The sequence below is a fragment of the Mixophyes fleayi genome, chromosome 6 (genome assembly GCF_038048845.1).
Source record: "Mixophyes fleayi isolate aMixFle1 chromosome 6, aMixFle1.hap1, whole genome shotgun sequence".
Lineage (NCBI taxonomy): Eukaryota > Metazoa > Chordata > Amphibia > Anura > Limnodynastidae > Mixophyes > Mixophyes fleayi.
The window spans coordinates 41,590,026-41,610,204 of NC_134407.1; the positions used below are offsets into that span (position 1 = coordinate 41,590,026).

Consider the following 20,179-nt stretch of genomic DNA (forward strand, 5'->3'; position numbering starts at 1 on the left):
CTTGTAACTACTTAATTCTACCTGCAGCGCTGCAATTGTATATAGATTTATTTTCTGTGTGATTTTGTTTGGTGCTTAAAGGGGAAGTGTAGCGACCGTCTACCCATAAATCTCTGTAGGGCAATTGTGCTCTTGTGATGTCACATGCTGCTTTTTGCTGCATGTGCATGTATTTGTGGGCCACGATGGCAGCGTCTGTTGGGGTGAAAAATGTTGCATTTTCTGATCCAAGGAGTTGCTTGCATTGGGGATGTTATTGCTGAGTGTAGGTTAGGTGTATGAGTACGTTAGGTTATAGACCCACATTCAGAAAAGACATACTGATTATTTTGGACTAACATTATATGAGATACAAGTGGTGGAGCAGGCACACACTGTAAGCATTTTCAATGTTTTGTGTTAGGCTGCAGAACATTTTCAGTTTTGCTGGTCCAAAAAAAAAAGCCTCATCCTATAGCCACTATATGGCATAATTATATAAAACAGGCTGTGTTGTTCAGATGAATAACATACATGAAATAACTTTGCACTTTCACATCTCTGCAGCAGGTTGATGATACGAGGCAGGGGCTTCTTTAACCAGGCAGGCAGAGTGTGACTGACAGCTTTGTAGAGTTGCAGTACAGGAAGGCGTAGGGCCAGGGACAGTGATACCCATGTCACATGACAGGGCCAGTGATGCCACACATGTGGCATCCTATCAGGACATTGTACATAGAAGGAACTTCAGCTGACTGTGGTGGTGGGATGTAATATTTTTGCTTTTTACCAGAACACATGAAAATTTCAGTTTTGGGGTTTAGCGGGCCTTTAAAAATAAATTGAATAATAGAATGTTATTACTAAAACTTCACAAGGCACATGATTATGGCCAGGGTTTGTCCGATGTGCTTTCATAACTGTTTGCATTGTGTTGAAAGTATGTGCTCACCTTAACCCTTTAATTCCAAATATATATTTTAAAGTAATGGATCAAAATTGTGTTACGTGTAGGAAATGATGAACATAGGGCTACTGTCTTACATAAAACGTGTTTGCTCTTGTAGGTGACAAAGCAAGAGAGAAGCCTCATGAAACCTCTGTATGACAGATACAGAATTTTAAAGCAGCTGCTGTCGACTGCATCCTTGATTCCAACAATTGTAAGTCGGCTTCTCTTTTATCCCTGCGTATTGTTACTGTTCTGTTTCTGCATATGTGTTGCATAGTTGTGGAGTAAAATGAATTTGCGTTTTAAAATATTTATTTTTAAGTGTCCTCCTACTGCTTCTATGTGAAAATAATTATCCACACTTTCATAGAGAAACTGAGATTTAGAAACAGCCATTCAAGCAGACAAAGTTTAATACGGACTATGGCTACATTGTTCCAGCTAACATTGTGTACTTCTCAAGTGTGTGTCAGAAATTGTACCTGAGTGATTTTGTGTCATTTCCTTTATTTTAGATTTTCAAGGGCAGTTAAATCCATTTAATACGACAGACTCTTGATTTGAAAGTAGAAAGTCACAAGTGTTTGTTAGATCTACCATGCAAAGAAGGTTTTAACTGTTTTTCAATGTAGAACCCAAATTATATCAGTGAATCAAATTTGTGATCCATATCTGTTATGCACAGAATATATTTAAACATTTTCATCTTGGTTTGCTGTACAAAGTCCTCGAAATGTGTCACCACCTTTGGTCTCTTCATCCCAAATCTAAGCTTACCCCATACTCCTCTCTGCTCACCTATCACATCTCCAGGTCTTCTCTTGTGCTCTACTTGTGCTGTGAAATTCTTCCTCACCTCACCAGAGACGCAGGACCTGATTTAGAGTTGAACATAAAGTTGTTTCTACACACTATACTCTACATGTCTTATTTGAGTTGCATGCTTCTTAAAAGAGCATTTATCGTAAGTATAAAAATCCTCTTTTCTCCTTCATCCGATCTGGGGGACACTGCTACCATGTGGACGAACAAAAGCAGCCCCCTTAAGGGAGGGACCGCCTTGGAAGCCCAGCTCGTAGTACCCTACGGCCAAAGCTAGCTTCGGAGGACGCTAATCCATTGAACTCATAAAATTTGGTGAACGTGTGGACCGAGCACCAGGTGGCCGCCCTGCATAGCTGGTCAGCCGAGGCCCCATTGTGCGCAGGCCAGGAAGCCCCCACAGACCTGGTGAAGTGTGCCGTAATGTGGGTAGGTACAGTCCAGTTAGCCTTAAGGTACACCTGTTTTATTGTAAAGGTAAGTATCTAGCAATGGTTTGTTTGGATCTGGCCAGCCTCTTCTTTGGGAATCGATTAGGACAAAAAGAGGATCGGTACATCGCATACTCAAAGTTCTTTGGACGTAAATACGTAATGCCCTGACCACATTAAGATATTTTAAGGTGGAGCCCGCGGAGGCATCCTGGAACACTGGAACCACTATTTCTTGATTAATATGAAACCCCGAAACTACTTTCGGTTGAAAGGAAGGGACAGCCCTGTGGTCATGGAAGATCAGGAAAGCTTCTCTGCAGGAAAGAGTCCCAAGCTCTGACACTTGTTTAGCCGACACTATGGCCAGCAGGAACGCCACCTTTTACGTCTGGAATCTAAGGTCTGCTGACTGTAAAGATTAAAAAGGAGCTTTCTGGAGCATAGATAGTACCAAATTCATATCACAGGGTGCTGTGAGAGGAATGAAGGGAGGTTGAATGTGCAGGACCCCCTGCACAAAGGTACGGACGTTCGGAAGGGCCGCCAGACGCCTCTGGAAGAAGATAGAAAGGGCAGTGACGTGAACCTTTAAGCCTGCGTCAAGACCCCTTTTGAAAAAAAGCCAACAGCCAGGGGAAATTAATTTTATTTGTATGGTGTGTCCGGTCCTCACACCATTTAAAGTAGGTAGGCCAGATTCTATGATAAATTCGGGCTGAGACCAGCTTCCTAGTCCGTAACAGGATATTCACCACCCTGGAGGAAAAACCTTTGGACCTCCAGAGGCTGGCTTCAACAGCCATGCTGTCAAAGTCAGCTGAGGCAGGTCCTGATGCTGAAAGGGACCCTGTAGGAGAAGGTCGTTGCGAAGAGGCAGACATAGTCCTTGTCTGATCGCCATGCAAAGGATGTCTGCATACCATACCCTGTGTGGCCAATCGGGAGCTACCAGAATGACTGGGAGCCCTCCCCCCCCCCCCCCCCCCCCCCCCATGTTTTACCAGTTGGGGGACTTGGGGAAGCATTTGAATGGGCGGAAAGAGATACCCAAACCCAAAAATTCAGTGCACTGTAATTAAGTCCACTGCCACTTTCAGCGGGTCCCTTGCTCTTGAGCAGAACCTGGGAACCTGCCGGTTGTGTCGCCATAAGATCCAGAAGGCCCCACTTCCAGACCAGCAACTGAAATACCTCTGGATGGAGTGACCATTCCCCTGGTATTGCCGTGTGACGACTTAAGAAGTCGGCTTCCCAGTTCTGAATGCCTGGAATGAATACGGCTGACAGAGATGGGGCGAAATGTTCTGCCCAAGAAAATATCTTGGCTGATATGAGCATTGCCCCCGAACCCTTTGTTGACATATGCCACGCCCATGGCATTGGGTGCTCCCCCCCCCCTATAAACAAGAAAAAAGGGGAGGGCTTCCAAGGCTCTTTTGGATTCCGCATCTACTTCCCAGGACCGAAGCAAAAGAGTTCTTCTAGCCGCCACCGCAGAAGCCGACATTGAAGATGACATAGATGCCGCATTCTGCTCTGCCTCCAACAGATACCCTGATGCTTCCTTCAGGTGTAAAGCCTGAGGGAGGAGGTTCGAATCCTGCAACCCCTCTGCTAGTCAGTCAGCCCAAGTTTCCATAGCCCTGGCAACCCATGCAGATGGACAGCATGGGTCTAAAGGAAGCTCCGGCTGCTACATAAATGAATTTCGAGAATCCTTCCACCTTTCCAATCGGTGGCATCCTGAAGGCTGGCGGTGCCCGGAACTGGAGGCGTAGTGTGGCGCGCCAGTCGTGCCACCGGTGCGTCCACCCTAGGAACCTGTTTCCAGCGTGCGAGGTCCTCTGACTGTAATGGATACACGAACATAAATCTCGGTGGAACCACTTTTGTGATCTGGCTGTGTCCAGGCCGATTCTGTAATCTCCCTTAATTCTGATGAAGGGGGAAAGCAAACCGTGGGTCTTTTTAACCTTTTTGAATAATCCTTGGTACACTGGTCTGGGCTCGTCTACGTCCAGAAGGTTGTAAGTTCTGCCGCACTGCCAAAACGAGATCCTCAATGCCCTGGTTTCTGTTTGAGTCATCCAGGTCTAAGACCTGTGGCTGGAAATCTGATTTATTTAGAAGTTCCCCGTCCTCTTCTGATGATCTGTCGGAGTCAGAGACTGAGAGGAGAGGATGGTTCATTCTGTGTCTCTTGTTTCTCGACCCCGGTGTTCTTGGAGGACTCTCTCTGGCGGCTCAAAAGCTGCACCATTGTATCCACTGACTGTTGCAAAGACACTGGCCACACCGGTTCTTCCGCCATTATCTGAGCAATAACCTGTAACCTAGGACTGCGCGGTCTGGGGCCCCGTCTCACAGCTCTCGCAAAGCGCCCCCGGGTCCTGTTGTGCCGTTGGTAATTTTATTTTACATTTAGAGCAATTATAAAATTTGGCTATAGGTGTTTTCCCTTTATCAGACATATTTTACTGAATGGGTGACAGTACAGTATACAATCACACAAGCCAGAGGGTGAAACCTAAGAATACAACTGATCTCTGACAGTCACCCGTTGTACCTCAGCATTTTTTTTTAAAGAGAAAACGGCGCACCAAAAAAAAATTAGTGAGTAGACTTCAATGTATTATACATGTATCAACTTCACTATATTCCCTATAGTACACAATATACTTCCCCTTTGCAAAAGGAAAGCTACTTAGGGGCATATTCAATTGTTGGCGTTACTTGTAAAAGTAACGCGGCGTGCGCACTATTACTGTCATTACGGTAATAGTATGAGTAAATACCATTATTACGGTACCTTTCACGCTGGATTTCAGCTGGCGGCTCAGGGAGCTGCCAGCTGAAATCCGGTTTAGTATTACGGTAATAACAGTATTACTTTTAACGCTGCGGGAAACGGCAACAATTGAATATGCCCCTCAGCTTCCTGCTAACACTAGCAGACAGGAGGGAGTCAGACAGCAGCCAACGTGTGTTTGGTTTGGCTGCAAAGGTTCCTCCGTCCTCAGCAATGCTTTGGTGCCTCCGGAAGAACCAAACATGCTGATAGAGGCAGGGGGAGCTCTATATTAACTCCTTCCTATCTGTAGCCTTGTTTTCCTCAATTCTTAAGTAGCTGATCTGCTCTGCTTCCAGAGTTAAGTGCGCAAATAGTAGTATCCATTCTCTCCCCTTTTCTTAACATGCTCTGCCCCTTGGTTCTGACCCTCCCCCTTTTCTGCCAGAGGGGGACTTGGGAGATTACCAAGATGGCGCCTGCAAGCACGCTCAATTTCATCGCTCTATTCCCTACAGAGCAGCACCGGGCCTCAGAATAATGTGGCCGCGGGCTTTGTCTGACAGCATCTGTAGGGGAGAGAAACATGCAGTCAATGAGAGCCTCTCCATTCTCACTGCGTGACCGCTACTACCCACCAAAACTGTGATATAGCTATTTTATCGGTACTACTCAAAGACAAAGTAAAATAAGAAGAAACTACCAGCTCAACAAAAGTAAGCCTCCTCCTTGGGCACTTAGACTACACTGACTAGCTACAGGGGGTTGCAAAGGGGAGGAGTTTGTCTGCAGTCACAAATTAACCAGTTAAGTGCCAACTCCACACTTCCCAACTACAACCCCATGGTAGCAGTGTCCCCCAGATAGGATGAAGGAGAAATGTAGTATTCTGATATGTCCATAGCAGAGATGCTTCAATCATAATCATCAGCTCCCAAATTGCAACCCATTTATGTAGGTGCAATATTTAAATATTTACATCTTGTTCCTGACGTATTTCAAGATCCATGTAACTCAAAATAAGATAAATCTCAATGTGACATGCTTAACTTGCATCTGCACAGCCATGCACAATAACAACCCTCATCCACCTCTCCAAGTGGGAGATTCCACAAGTGCAAGATGCAAGCAGTTCTAAATAAGACACATGGCAGTGTGTAAATCTTACACCAAGATGCATCTTTACGTGACAAAAACGAATTTACAACTCTGAATGAGGCCCAGGTGTAACACTTGCACAGAATATTAAGAGGACATGGCTAATACAGTATGACGCGGTGCATTTTCTCTTTACTGTTTATAAATTAAATCTAATAGTTTAAACATTTTATATTGAATAGGTTATTGGGGACAGTAATAAAACATTATTTTGTTTTAGTTGCTAGGATTTACAAGTGGGGCTTCGCCCTAAATGACATGGCAACACAGGATACAATGCACTTGTGGTGTGTGGGTGGTGGTGGCAGCTTATTGGGAGGTGAACCATTATTTTTAATTGTACTTGCACACGTTACAATCTGAAGGCATCATTTATTATATATTTAGTGAATTATAGAGAATGTTTTCATATGGAGGAGTCTTTTTTTGATTGGATATATCCGATCGGATTGCATGTAACTGTATTTGGATCTGTTGGAATTGTTTTCTCTTAATAAAATCACATTGCACATCGTGTGCTGTAATTACACGATTCTACACAATCATTCTCATAGTAGATCTGTCCAATCAAAATCTTTGTGGAGTAAGCTTATCATCTTTTAGATGCATTGTTATTTATTTCATTATGAAAAGTGTGGTAACGTTGGAAGACAAATAATGAAATTGGTGACTAAATAATTTCACCAAAAAAGTAAAGATCATAATGTGTAGGTAGCATAAGAAACCAGCGGAGCAATTCTCTAGGAACCCTTGACATTACTGAGGCATGACCCTTCCCTGGTTGCTAGTGAATTGATTGCTTCTTTTTGGTTCATGGCACAAAATGGCTGCCCCCACTGCATGTAGGCTGCCAGGACACTGAAACCCAAGTCCATACTAATGAAGTACGGAGAAGTACACCTCACATGTTGTTTCTTTAGCATGAAGAAGAGGATTCTGATGACGACAGTGCCCAGAACTCGTCCAGTGAATTCGTATTGACGGAAGAACACGATTTAGTTGCTGATGAGCACCTTGTTTACTGTAGTGACGAGCTAGAAGCCGCATACATCTCCCCTCTGGATGAGAGACGACCGTCGCGACAAACCGCTCTGTCTATGTCCAACCTCCATGAGGCATCAATGTAAGCGTTTCCTCCTCACTGCCAGAGTTATTGCCCATAATTATTTATTTCATGAAGTTTAAAAAAATTGGTGTAAAATTAAAATCGTACTGTGTGCTAGTGCACGTCTATAATGTACAGAGAGAGTAGTTCCCCAGGAAAGTGTAGTCTACACACAGAATTGGGAGACATTTTGAGGGCTTCTCCAATATTGATGAGGACTCTGTGTATCTGTACCTCAAACTTCAGCAATATAAATAGTAATCAGTGATCTCGCTAGCTCCTAGTGCCTTTATAGGCTGAATGCTCATGAATGTAGTCTGTAGGTGCCTTAGCCTGAGGAGATGCTGCACTGTTCACAGTGATGCATGCTGGTCATTCATTAGGACCGTCATGTTTTCTCACGTGGCCACCTATGCGCTGTGTGAGCTGAATTGACTAGTTATACCATGAGCTAAAGCATACTTGCCTACTTTTGGCAAGTTGTATCCAGGAGAGGGGCGTGTCTAGAGGGCGGGAGGGGGCAGGGTGTGGCCAAACCCATCATTTTGGCCCTGCCCCCACTACAAATATGCCACTTTGTCGTGGGGGCGGGGCCAAAATGACACGATTCACTGCAAATCACGTAATTTTAGCCCCACAATTGTGGGATGTGGAAGACTTGCCAGCTCTCCCGGGAGTCCGTGAATTTCGGGAGTCTCCCGGACATTCCGGGAGAGTTGGCAAGTATGAGCGAAAGTGGGGAGGGGGCAGTTAATGTCTGCAGTAAGCAGACTTTGTACATTAGCTAATATAACTAATATAATGAGTCACCCAAGATTGGAAAGTTTGGGTGGCACAGAAAAGAGTAAGTGTAAGTTAATAGGACATCCAGTTCTCTATCTGCTGTAGATCTTGTACTCATTGTTTTTCTTGCATGATGTCAGAGCCATAACTAGAAATTTTTGTACCTGGGGCAAGAAATAAAACTAGCACCCCCTAGCCGTCAACTCTTAACAAAATGAACCTAAATTATTCATTATCCTGCGTCCCTTCAGTTTATGGTGATTAACCCCCTTACACAGCCATAGTGAGGATATGGAAGAGGAAGTTTATATTAATTACTTAGTGCTTTGTCTCCACCTAGCTTGGAAAAGTAGCTACTAATGATGTGCAGCTTTGCTAAATCCAATTATCCCCAAGATCCATTTTTTATTTCATTAACTACTCATATTTTACATACATTATTGTACAAACTCCAATTAGTTTTAATTAGGGGACAAATATTGTAAAATCATTTTTTGCTCAAGCATAATTAAAGACATGCCCTGCTGTGAAGATTGCCATAACCATTTAATGTGGATATGCTCATATCTCAATAATAGTGTGATAGAATAACACTCTGGCAACTAAGAGCACTTGTATTTAAGAAGCTGCTTAGATTCTATATTGATTTATTTTTTTCATTTAAATCCTCACTGGTAAAGCACTTTTATGTTCAAGAAATCAGACGTTTAAAGCAAGTAATAACTAAATTGCCTGCTTTTTAGAACAGCATTGAATGTAATTTGTTTAACGTTCAAGTGACCCCTTTGTAACCTGAAATCATGCACCGTAACAGCATAAACATTTGAATAAAGCATTTATTAATAGTTTGCTGACAGCTAATGCTGTGGTTAGTTATGTGTGTTCCATAGTCTGCCTTACAGCAGACAAATGAGTGACAGCGGGCACCCAGCCAATAGTTTGTGAGAGGCGGGATAACTGGCATTGTACTGATCAATCCTCATTTCAGTGTGTGCTGCTGTTCAAGCAATATCATGGGGGAAACATAAGTAAACAATTTAATTTCCAATAAAAACACATATTCTTTCTCATTATACTAACACTTAAAATCTGGAAGAAAATTGTGTATTTTTTAATGGACAAGCACCTTTTAAATAGGAAATGTAAATCCTATTTATTTCCTGCTGATTCCGTTTTATCTGCAGTTGTTCTAGTGAGTGTCTCTGATATCCTCAGCAGTTCAGAGAGATCCACCACATACTCAGATGGTGGTTTACTAAATGGCGGAAAATATTGTAGCTCAGCCATCACCTTAGTGATCACCTAAATGTAAGGCTACTTTGTGAAGACTAGGGTCATGATAAACCGCCCTCATAGCCTTGCCTACCAGTATGTATAGCACTAGGACTTTGCAAATCCGATTAGTCAAGTGTAATTTGTGTACTGTAATGGTACCTGGTGATTGGCATCAGGAATTCTTAGTAAATAAATAACTCCACTAGGAGCAGCTATAGTTTGTATCTGGAGCTCTTCACTAACAGCCTGTGTCTCTACAAGTGCAGCCATGCTCTACCTTAACTCCATTTTTATGGATTTGATCTTTTCAATCGTTCTGTATTTCACAGGCCTGAACTTCTTGACCACCTTCAAGAAACCAGAGCAGACAAAAAGAGATTACGAAAAGCTTTAAGAGAGTTTGAAGAGCACTTTTTACGACAAACCGGAAGGTACGCTGAATTCTGGAATAACAAATGCTGTACTATAATTTAAGTAGTGTCATTCTCCAAGTGATGATGAAGCTTGGTAAAAGGCAGCTCTGCAACACACATGTGGGATCCACGACAAGGCAGAGTACTGCTTTTCCATGGCCATTGTTCTTCAAGCACCTATGTGTGTATATCTTCGTGCATATGTGTCTCTTCTGTAGCTGTCGTCTCTCATTGTGAAAAGCTGTGACCGGCTTATCAACTACCAACTCATGCCAAGGTGATCGATGGAGCTGAAGTCAGGGCTTTGTGCAGGCTATTCAAGTTCTATCACACCACACTCAGAACACCATGGGCCTGAGTCATTAAGGAAAGTAAGGCAAAAAAAGGAGTAAAATGTTCCCCGGGACAAACCATGTTACAATGCAAGGGGTGTAAATTAGTTTATTATTTTGCACATAAGGAAAATACTGGATGTTTTTCTATCTAGCACACAAATACTTGATTTTTACACTGAAATTTAAAGGTGATCTAGGACATGCCCTACCGCATCTATAAATCTGTCCCCCACATTTTAAATTTGCCTCCCCTCCATTGGAACATGGTTTTGCCCAGGTGCAAAGTTACTGCTTTTTATGCTTTGCTCTCCTTAATGACTCAGGATGGACCTGGACCTCGATTTGTGCACAGGGCATTGTCATGCTGAAACAGGAATGGGCCTTCCCCAAACACAAAATTGGAAGCACACTATTACTTAGATTGTCATTGTATGTTTGCCCTTCACTGGAACTAAGGATCCCAGACCATTATTCCACCTTCATCAAACTTTACAGTTGGCTGTAAGCATTCTAGTAGGAAGTGTTCTCATGGCAACTGCTAAACCCAGATTCATCCATCAGATTTTACATATAGTGGGTACTTCCCATAGTAAGGGTTAATAGCCTGAGGGACAATGAGGAAGAGTTCTATAGAAGCTTTCAAAAACAAGATACTTACACTATTATTTCCTGCTGATTATTATCCAGTTCTGCTAGTTCTGGCAATACAGTGCTTTGATTCATGTGTGTACATACATATAACAAGACCCTCTTTCAAATCTGTGTTTTCACGCATTAAGACGGATTTAATAATTATCTACTAATCCTCAACTTCTACAATTTAATAAACCTAATTTCATGTGACAAATAACATAACAGATTTTACTTTGACGTTATTTATGTATCTGTTTATCAGATTCTTACATCATAGTTGAAGAATTTTGGTCCCCTTCTCCTTACAACATTACTCATTGTTCATTGATATTGGAGGGTATTCATTTATTCATAGCTTTCTTATGGTCACGCCACAGCATGTCAGTGGGGTTAAGATCTGGACTTGGCCATTACAAATCTGGATTCTATTGTTTTACAGTCATTCAATTGTAGATTTACTGCATCATAATCCAGTTTTGGCCAAACGTCTTTTGTCAATCAGAAGCCTTCCTATTTCCCTCTAAAATACTACTTGGGGTAAATTTATCAAGCTGCAGGTATGAAAGAGTGGAGATGTTGCCTATAGCAACCAATCGGTTTCTAGTTATAATTTATTTAGTACATTCTACAAAATGACAGCTAGAATCTGATTGGTTGCTATAGGCAACATCTTCACTTTTTCAAACCCGCAGTTTGATAAATTTAACCCTTGGCATGAATGGTGAACACAATGATTGAAGTGCAGGTCCTGTGTCTGCAATAGAAACTCCAAATCCTCACCTCTCCACTACTGTGTTTCATGGTTGTTACAAGGTTCTAAGTGCAGATTTATTTTCTGGGCACAGTGGTCACGCATCTCTTCATGTGCCAGGCAGACAAGTAAAATGATTTCTGCAAATCAAGATAAAGTTTATTTCTAGATTTTTTGGCAGATGATCTCTCTCTACTTTAAAACATCTTTATTTTGTTTAAGTTATAGTTATACTACATTGTGTAGTAAATTAATTTTCTAGTCTCACTGCCCTTTTTGTCCGTTTTTTTTCCAGGAGTGCACAGAAAGAAGACAAAATACCCATGGCTGAAGAGTACTGTGAATACAAGCAGATAAAAGCTAAGCTTCGGCTGTTGGAGGTCCTTATCAGCAAGCAAGATGTATCTAAAACGATATAGAGCCTGTGGATACACCACCGTGATATTCAAGAAGAATAAAATTTGTTGTATTTCTGCACACACATGTATAACACTGAAATTCTGATGCACTTTACTAGTTATAAACTACCTGGTGGGGATAACTGTAGCAGCAACAATCCCAACCTGTTCTTATACTGAGTATTCAGCCTGCAGTGGAAAGGCCAAAGTTAACTTGATGCTTGAGGCTATCCCTTTCTTTACAAAAAAGAATCCTACTGAAGGGCATTTACAGATGTAATTTAATGGATCTGATTTAATCAGGCATTTATTATTGCGTTTGCTTTTTCCTCGTTGACAAATTCACTAGTATATTTAAAGTATAGTTTTTAAATATTCAACTTGATCCCCAAAATGACTTTGTATTGTCTGCTTCATTGTCAGGAGTGAGTGCCTTTCATATGACGCAGGTGTCCCACATATAGCCGAGATCAGTTAATAGGTATAAAGTAAATGAAATATTTTAGATTACAGAAAATAATCTATTTATACCATGGGCAAGCTGTAAATATTTATTCTTTAGTTACCTATTTTTAATATTGAGATGTGGTTTTTTCCCATTCTTTCAAGTGTTTCAGTGAGAAAACCATATGTGCTCATGGACAACCAAAGGCCAACGATGTAAGCAACGTGACTGCACTTTCTAATATCTGCATTGTATTGTGACCTATGAGCCAAGAGAAAGTGGGGAACACATGTAGCCCCAACATTGTGTTCCTTAGGAAATTAGGGGGCTCAGCGGCTGGTGTTTCATATCTAGTTTAATATATTGTAAAAGCAAAAGTATATTGCAAAATATTTATTTTTTTGACCATCTTTGTAAAATTAAAGCAGCATTGCATGTGTAAATGTATCTATTAAACCATGTAAGTAAAAACATCCCTTATGCAATATCCAATTAAACACAGAGGTTCTGCGTAGCAAGACAAAACGGGACTAATTTATATGTATCAACGAAAAGGTTCTACTGATTTCATGGAAGCAGCCATGGAGCCTGTTATTTTTTAAAATAATACTGTTCACCTTGAATGCAGCCTTAAGTCATGTAATACTTTTATATAGAACTAGAAAAAGATTAATCTTCTAGATTTTTATGTACCTACTCCTCCTTTAAAGGTATCTATATTAGAGTGTATCCGACTTCTCTTCTACCCCTGTTTACAGTGGTTTCCTTTGGGAGCTACTTAAACCGCCGGGGTATATTGGACCCACAGACAGAAGTATCATTTTCCTAGTTTTGCAGGGGAATCAAGCAGCCTGTGGCAATAGCTTCCCGCACTAGGTGATTGACAGTCCATTGATGGTTTCCAATTGTATTCTTCAGAATGCAGTATGTATCATATAATGCGTCTTTTAATGGAGTTGGTCTTTAATGAGATGGAGAAACAATTCATAACATATATAGAGATTATCATTTTCCGGGGATATGTTGTTAGTATGGCTTCCATAGATAAGATACGGCTTCCCAAAAACTATTTTTGACTTTGAGTTGTTTTATTTATTGTATTTATTTTTTGTGTATAGACTTACACAAAAAAAAAATAAACAAAATGTTAATACTTGTACATGGAAAAATGACATTAGATTCCCTTTGAAGAATGTTGAAATATGCAAGGCTGCCTTAATAAATCTTCTCATTCTTGATTATATGTAAATATATCGGTTGAATGTCTTATTTCTCAATACAGTAAGATCTGTGGAATTTGACGTATGCTGCTAATATTTTCTTTTCTACACTTGTATCTCACAGGCACCCTCACAAAAAAAAAAACCTCAACACGTTTTTGTTTTTTTGTGTGCTATTGTGCTTAGCATTTGTACATTTTTGAATATTCCTACTGAAACAAAGGCTTTCTACTTCTCTTGTATCAAAATGCATGATTTTAAAAACAGACATTTTAAAATTGTTTATTGGGAGTGAGAAAAAAAAATACCATTTGCAAGTGAAATAATTTTCATGACCTTTTGTGATGTTTTCATTATATTTGTTTTTGTTTTTTTAAGACACTATGAACCAGAATGACTTCAGTTCTGTTTTTAATTAAAATCTTTGAAGCAAGAGTAACAGGAACGTATACACGACTTGATGAAGTTTACAGTCTACATCTTTGATAAGGGAAAAATGGTTTGACATGTATACAGTTGCTAATAAAATGTGCTCTATATATTCTATATGATTTGTAAATATTTTATACAACGGTACAAATAAAATATTTTTCTATCATATTGATGATGTTGGAATACATTATTTATTTCCTGTTAGCTAATACCTTAACATTTAACATTTGTCAAGCGACGTTGGAAGTGCTGACGTACCTAGGATTTGAGAGCTCAATCATGCTGAAATTACAAGTTTTTCATGCTGTTATTTTTTTTTTTATTAATTTTTTAGTTCCCAATAGTTTTAGTAACTTAAAATAACTGCTATTTAGACACCCCAATAAAGCCATAATTGGTAGTTTTATCTTGCTAAAGCGGTCTACATAGAGTTTTTTGTTGAGTTTGGCAAATAAACAAAATTTAAACAGCAAATGAAACAAAAAATTAAAAAAACGAAAAGGAAAAAAAATAAAATCATAGCAACATCTAGATTTTAACAGTTGGCAGAGAACAGAATGGTCTGTAGTGTTAAGAGCAGCATCAACTTCACAAATAATAAAAAAAGTTTTAAAAAAGCTATATAAATCCTTTGCTGCAGGAGGAACTACAGTGCAATGCCAAGCAATGCCTTGCAGGCTTCATCAGGCAGCGAAGGGGTTAAGAAGTTCTAGTTTCAGTGTATGCTTTTGGTGACAGCTGCATTTTGCATGCTTCCGGACATCATGTCTGGTAAGAATGAGAAGGGAGGGTTAACTGCTTCACGGTAGACCGAGAGGGCTTTTTAACGTCCAACACTGATGTTGCAGGTCTTGCAGCTAGGATCTTTCTTTGCATCGGCGGTAGACAAGCTCATTAGCTGGTGACCAATGATTTCTGCAACTGTGCCCAAAGAAAGATCCACAGGGTCAGTGTAAATGACTTCCAAGATTACATCCTGGGCATGGTGAAATACGAGGCCTCCATCCTCTTCAGAGCAGGTCAGAAATTTGTTGTCGTTCAGACTCAATTGAGGGAGGCGCAGCTTGCAAAACTCATCCCCTGGTGATCCCACCGGGGCAATAACCACAATGACGTAGTGATATGCTGTGTACATACAGTAAAAGTCCCCAAAGTACAAGTTGGTGTTTGGGTTGAAGAGTTTTTCAGCGGGCATCTCCACCCTGTACCTCCCGTAGGGTGAATCTTGTGGAGGCTTTCCAGTGTTGAACTCAGTGTTGCAGCTGAAGAAGATTCCTTCCAGTTTGCCACTTATTGGAGAACCATGGCTGCCACTGTTGTCTTTTGACGAAGGCTGCAGGACATTCCCATGATGCTGCCTGAAAAGAGACAAATATTACAGAACATTCAAAAAAAATTCTAACGGTGTTCAGATTGAAATAAAATAAGCTAGTTAGGATGGGGTGGTGCCTAGTTGATAGTGTGCTGTACAGGGCCCATGTATTGTTCATTATTGTACAAGAAGTAAGAATATTCTCAAACAGTGGCACTCACAGAGCTCAAAAGGACACATTGCTACAAAATATTACACAAATATTAAAACCTGGGGCCTGATTTATTACGGATCTTAAATGAAGAGGTATCTTATTTCAGTCTCCTGGACAAAACCATGTTACAATGCAAGGGGTGCAAACTAGTTTTCTGTTTTGCACATAAGTTAAATACTGATTGTTTTTTCATGTAGCACACAAATACTTGATAGCTTATTTGTACACTGAAATTTAAAGTTGATATTTGTGTGCTACATGAAAAAACAGTCAGTATTTAACTTACGTGCAAAACTGAAAACTAGTTTGCACCCCTTGCATTGTAACATGGTTTTTTGTCCAGGAGACTAAAATAAGATACCTCTTCATTTAAGATCCTTAATGAATCAGGCCCCTAGTCTTTATTAATCCACCAATTAAAAAATAATCCTTTATTAAATATGTCCTTGCAAAATATTAAAAACCAGTAATAGCATTAGTAAGAAAAAGGGAATAGTAGTTAAAATATTCAAATAACATCTTTTGGAAAATATTCTTGCTCATTTTTTATTTTGTACACTAATATTGTATTTTACGGAGCACTCTCTGCAATACAATGTATGAGTATTTATGTGCAGTTTAAATATATAATATATATAAAATATACACACAGAGTAGGAGTCTTTCTTGTGCAGATGGTTTGTCTGTTGGCCCAATGTACAACAGAACCCACTGCATGTTGTACTTGTGTACAACAAGAGCCCATTCCCTGACCAATCACTGGAGAATGCTGTGCCTGTGCCCATTCCCCGTGTGGAACGCTCAGGTGGCCCAGTCACTCGGACAGCTTGGGTGCTCTCACCGGCTCAAGGCGCTTGCTACAAGTTTACTGGCTGAGAGCAGCTCCATTTGTTCTCTGCACTCTGGAAGCCAATTGGATATGAGCACAGGACGGAAAACTGACCGCTACTAGCCAATAACAGAGCAAGCTGAAAATATTTTGTTCTCTATTAATATTAATGACCATTGCATTTATATAATTTATGTAGATATATATACGCTGATCAGCCACAACATTAAAACCACTGACTATGATAGAACTGAATCAGAACACACAGTGCATCGCAGCTTGCTGCATATGGGGCTGCTTAGCCACAGACTGGCCAGAGTGCCCATGATGACCCCTGTGCACAGCCAAAAACGCATACAATTGGCACGTGTCAGAACTGGACCATGAGCAATGGAAAAAAAGTGGCCTGGTCTGATGAATAACATTTTCTTTTACATCATGTGGACGGCCGTGTGCATGTGCACTGTTTAACTGGGGAAGAGATGGCACCAGGATGTACTATGGGAAGAAGGCAAGCTGGCGGAGGCAGTGTGATGTTATGGACAATGTCCTGCTGGGGAAACCTTGGGTCCTGGCATTCATGTGGCTGTTACTTTGACACATACCACCTACCTAAACATTGTTGTAGATCAAGTACACCCCTTTATGGCAATAGTATTCCCTATTCCCTGATGGCAGTGGTCTCTTTCAGCAGAATAATGCCTCCTGCCACATTGCAAAAATTGTTCAGGAATGGTTTGAGGAATATGATAGAGTTCAAGGTATTGGCCTCAGAATTCCCCAGATCGCAATCTGATCAGGTTGGGTACTTATAACCGATGCTTGGATAACCGACACAGTAAATTCCTACAAAATCAAGCCGATTGTAGTAAACCTGATAATAAGGAAACGCAGACTTAACTTAAAAAAGACACAGAACATTCCCGACATGGCTAGTAAACGACTGCTTTATTTTCCAATTGAAGGAAACAGCGGAACTTGCTATTGACGTCACTAATGAGGGCGACAGTCAAATTTCCAGATTTAAAGCGGCAATGCCATCACTCTGCAATCTACAGTTTTACATTATACACCGGTTCTGGTATTGCCGCTATAAATCCGGAAATGTGACTGTCGCCCTCATTGGTGACGTCCATAGCAAGTGCAGCTGTTTCCTTCAATCGGAAAATAGTACGTACCCGAGCTAGTAAACAACTGCTCTGTGTCTTTTATAAGTTAAGTCTGCATTTCCTTATTATTTGGTTCATTACAATAGGCTTTATTTTGTAGGAATTTACTGTGTCGGCAATCTGAGTATCGGTAATGTGACTACCACCGAATACGAGCGGGCATCTGTGGGATGTGCTGGAAAAACAAGTCAGAGCTTAAAGGACCTTCTGCGACCGTCTTGATGCCAGATACCACAGAACACAGTCAGAGGTCTTGTGGGGTCCATGCCTCGATGGGTCAGAGCGGTTTTGGTGGCACCAGGGGAAGCTACACAATATTAGGCAGGTGGTTTTGTTGTGGCTGATCGGTATATATATTACAAGGTTTTACTGTAGCTTCTGCAAGGCTTCACCATACGTATGAGGTGGGTGTCACGTTACTGAAAGTGCATAAGATTAATTTATCAGTAATCAGCAAAAAATGGCACTCTGATGATTCATTAACATTTTGGTCCTTTAATAGGACCTTTGTCAAGATAACAGGATTAAAAAGCGTGGGATTTCCTTCAGAAAAGTTACAAAAACCAGTTTCCTCCAAAATAACACAAACAATATGAAAATAAATACACTTTACACTACCAGAGCTGGACCCTTTCGGTGCTTTGTTTCGGTTACTAACCGGCGCCACAGCGCCCACACATTAAATTTATACATTCAAATTAACATTCCCTTTTTTACATCCCCTAGTGCCGGGGTTTATCCCATTCAGCACAGCAACATCAGGTATTAACCCATTCGATGCTGCAGCTCGCAACTTGACCATGAGGGAGGTGAGGGGGGACCTGGCCACAACAATACACCAACTATATATATCTTTTAGAAAGCTATTTTTTTTTCAGTGAGTGGTTTCAAATGTGATTTGCACTGTAGGACATTGCAGCTGCTGCAGAGAGTTCTAATGTACTGTACTGAAAGAAGCACACCAGAGAGGATTGTAATTAAGTGCACTGGTGTGCTGGATGAGTCACAGAAATCCAATATTTCCATTATCCCTATAATGGGAGAGCAAAGGGGCAGCATCCAAACCCCAGTCACAGATAAAATCTATCTGAACTATATATATATATATCTCTGTAAGACACTGGGACAAACAATGCAACGTTGCTGGGTTACACGACAGACCTGAATAAAAAGAATGATAAAATTATAATAAAAAGTAACTATACAATATATGCTAATTATATAATGTACATTTGAATGTAGCATGGAGTACTGCTATATCTGATCATCATTTGTACAAGATCTATAGGTCTTATGTGCTATTCCAGGTGCTGGGTTAAGGCTGACATTTAATGCTGTCCAGTCACTCTAGCATGGTTAGGGGGATGGAGGACAGTGCACAGAAGCCTAATGCTTCATTTGTCTGAGCAAAATACTTGGAAGCCTATTTATTAACAAGTGTCAATGACGATGAATTTATTTATCGCTGCTTATCTCCATAATAGATCTGGTAATGTCGCAATTTATAAATGCACATGCGTGAGCCGGAAAGCTCAGAGGAACCAAAAGCCCAGACTTGGTCATTGAAAATAAAGATCGTTAAAAATAGATTTAAAATATTTTTTAAAAAAATTAAAAAGTTCTGAACATTGAGAAAATGCTTAATTTGAATAATAAAACTTTTTTCATAACTTTTCCTCTGATATCACCATCCCAAGATGGCAATAACAGAACAAATATTGTGGCGTTACATATACCACTGTGATGCTTGTTAAAAAGGCTCGTCCAACCGAATAATGGTTAAGCTACCGCCAGAGAAGGCTGGTGAATCTTACCACTAGCAGGTGATACTATCTGCAATAGCAGTACAATCGATGGCGGTCAGCTCTTGGTATATTGTGCTAAGCCCTATGGCCACCCATTTTTGCCAGCACTTTGATAAATATACCCCTTAGTCTACAAACTAATGGAAATGTTGTGTACAGCCTGGTGCATTGACACCTATGGACATGTACAGCGTTGTCACTACAATTTGAAAGTGCCTGATAGTTACTATTTGACCGTTTCACCAATATCAGCACTGCAGGATGTATTCTTCCCACAGAGAATACTTATTCCACACTTTATTTTTTTAAACAACATTACCATGTAAAGATTGGAATAACGATCACTGTCTTTTAAAGTCAGATATGACATTTTCCATTTTCAAGTCTCACTGTCCTTTTAATCAGTATGGATGAAAGTAATGAGTATTTGGTGACTATTTCTTTAGCAAAAGCTAGTTTGCCTGTAACAAAAATCAACCAGTCAATCAATTTGTAAGTGTTTTGAGAAGGTACTCACTGGGGCCACTTGTTTCAGGTCAAGTCACTGGGCTAAGAAGGGACTTAAAGGATTTAATCAGAAAACAAGACTAAACTAGGTCTTCTATTGATAGCGTACATTCCCGGATAGTAAAAAACAGCCCTTGTACGGGCCAGAGACACTGTAGAATTGGAAACCTTTGCACAATCAGATATCCCCCACCCAAAAAGTGAATTGTGCATTTATAATGGAGAATTGCTCGTTTACGGGTAATACAGTACCAGGAAAATCACTGATTTTCCTGCACACCTCTATAAAGTGCAAGGAAAATGAGCGGAAATACATGGTTGTGGAGTGCCATTCCGGAGGCCTTAGGACTAGTAAAACGGTAGATAAGAAAATCTTGTACATTAGAAGAGCATTCAATAATGCATCTCAAAGCATCCCTG

At 40.5% G+C, this 20,179-nt stretch overlaps 2 protein-coding genes across 9 annotated transcripts in view; one reads left to right on the forward strand and one right to left on the reverse strand.

The window, feature by feature from the left end:
* Positions 1 to 14,091, forward strand: part of FAM13C (family with sequence similarity 13 member C) — a 118,461-nt gene extending 104,370 nt beyond the window's left edge. For all 7 annotated transcript variants that reach the window (XM_075216354.1, XM_075216355.1, XM_075216358.1 and 4 more), the window contains 4 exons: positions 1,047 to 1,142; positions 7,054 to 7,256; positions 9,626 to 9,727; positions 11,724 to 14,091. In XM_075216354.1, the coding sequence (XP_075072455.1) occupies positions 1,047 to 1,142; positions 7,054 to 7,256; positions 9,626 to 9,727; positions 11,724 to 11,847 (525 nt within the window). In that variant the 3' untranslated portion in view covers positions 11,848 to 14,091. The remainder of the gene's footprint in view (positions 1 to 1,046; positions 1,143 to 7,053; positions 7,257 to 9,625; positions 9,728 to 11,723) is intronic.
* Positions 13,886 to 20,179, reverse strand: part of PHYHIPL (phytanoyl-CoA 2-hydroxylase interacting protein like) — a 108,798-nt gene continuing 102,504 nt past the window's right edge. For both annotated transcript variants that reach the window (XM_075216360.1, XM_075216361.1), the window contains exon 5: positions 13,886 to 15,281. In XM_075216360.1, coding sequence (XP_075072461.1) covers positions 14,747 to 15,281 — 535 coding nt within the window. In that variant the 3' untranslated portion in view covers positions 13,886 to 14,746. The remainder of the gene's footprint in view (positions 15,282 to 20,179) is intronic.